This window comes from Brassica oleracea, unplaced genomic scaffold (assembly GCF_000695525.1).
Source record: "Brassica oleracea var. oleracea cultivar TO1000 unplaced genomic scaffold, BOL UnpScaffold01699, whole genome shotgun sequence".
Lineage (NCBI taxonomy): Eukaryota > Viridiplantae > Streptophyta > Magnoliopsida > Brassicales > Brassicaceae > Brassica > Brassica oleracea.
Genome location: NW_013618231.1, coordinates 4,788 through 6,314, shown reverse-complemented (window position 1 = coordinate 6,314; position 1,527 = coordinate 4,788). Strand labels below are relative to the sequence as shown.

The 1,527-nt window shown below is 35.8% G+C and overlaps 1 protein-coding gene across 1 annotated transcript; it reads right to left on the bottom strand.

The window, feature by feature from the left end:
* Positions 1–260: 260 nt before the first annotated feature.
* LOC106321462 (probable fatty acid methyltransferase) lies at positions 261–1,523 on the bottom strand. The gene is made up of 8 exons (XM_013759722.1): positions 1,506–1,523; positions 1,367–1,422; positions 1,160–1,282; positions 996–1,058; positions 843–902; positions 605–766; positions 441–513; positions 261–354 (listed from the first exon to the last, which is right to left on the bottom strand). Exons 4-8 carry the CDS (start codon positions 1,020–1,022, stop codon positions 347–349), a joined length of 330 nt encoding a protein of 109 aa, XP_013615176.1. The 5' UTR covers positions 1,023–1,058; positions 1,160–1,282; positions 1,367–1,422; positions 1,506–1,523; the 3' UTR covers positions 261–346.
* Between the last annotated feature and the right edge of the window lie 4 nt (positions 1,524–1,527).

Genomic DNA, 1,527 nt, shown 5'->3' with positions numbered 1-1,527 from the left:
CTTCTCTTCTCTTCTCTCGTTCTCTCTCTGTTTTCTTGTTTTGGGATATCTTTCCTCTTCACCTCAACTCTCCTTTTATAAGCATGAAGAAGGTGTTGGTGAGCTCACAATCTTTGACAAAACCAACGTCAACAATTTCAGCTCACCGTCCATGCCGTCACCGTCCACGCCGACCAACACGTAAAACGTGTTTTTTTTACTTACACTGTTACTATGATACGTGCTCCAAGGGAACTATGAGGGCAAGAAACAAGTGTTACCTGCAAGACAAAGATGCCGTCTTCTGGAAGCGCAGCTTCACAGTGACTGAAGAATGTATCCATAAACTCGTGGCCAACATGTTCTATCATCTCACTGAAACAACATTCCAAAACTGTTGTTATAGACTCATAAAACAGGTTAAGCAGTTCTATACAATAGAGAAGAAATAAATGTATTACCAAGATATGATTCTGTCATATTTTTAGCATCAGATAGTTGACGATAATCGCAAAGCTCAAATGTAATCCGATCCTGGTGATTCATATGTTATATCGTCCTTAGTTATAGCCTTTTGGTGGGATCATAAATAAAAAAATCAATCAATGGATTGTTCAACACAAACCTGAAGTCCAGCTTCTTTAACCTTTTCTTCTGCATATTTAAGCTGTTCGATAGATAGTGTAATACCAGTGTATTTACATCCAGTTTTTTTCACAACTTCAATGGCCAAAGTTCCCCATCCACATCCAATCTCTAAAACCTCATGGTTCTTTTCTATTCTAGCCTAAAATATGCAAATGTACTTAGTAAAAGTGAGAGAAAATCATGTTCTAAATCATGAAGATTGTGTTATCCTATACCTTATCAATTAAAATATTTATTTTCCCCATCTGTGCAGTTTTCAGATCCTCATCGTCTGACTATTAAAATATTAAATGAAGAAACATTAGAGCTATATTCGTAGCAAAATAACATAAGAGCAAAAAAAAAGAGTGAGGAAATCTCATTGTCACCTTGAATGCCACAGTGGAATAACTCATGGTATCATCCAAGAATAGAGCAAAAAGCTCATTGCTCTGTAAAAATATCAAGTGATAAAGTAAATCAAGAACCCTACCTACACAAGAAAAAATGGTTTCTCATGAGACAGAAAGGATGTGAGCATAAGACAACTTACAAGGTCATAGTGACGTGAAATGTTCCTCGAGCTTTAGTTAAAGTGTTCTGCCTAGAGAAATGCTTTAGGAACTGTATTGCAGATGTTAAACCAGCAGTCATAAACATCGGTGTCCACCAACCCCTACAAAATCCATTAAAAAAAAAGGAATGTAACATGACAAGTGAAATCTTGCATTATAACTTAGCAGAATGTTTGAAACTTTACCTTTTCTTAGCAAGATTTAAGTTCTTTGAGTTCAATTCTTTGTTAGCAATGAGAATCTGCAAGTTTTTAATCAAGAAGATAGATAGATGTCAGAAGCTTCTTACTCAATCTCAGTTCTTCAATAAGTGCATTACCATACCATGATCAAATTGAGAAGTCCT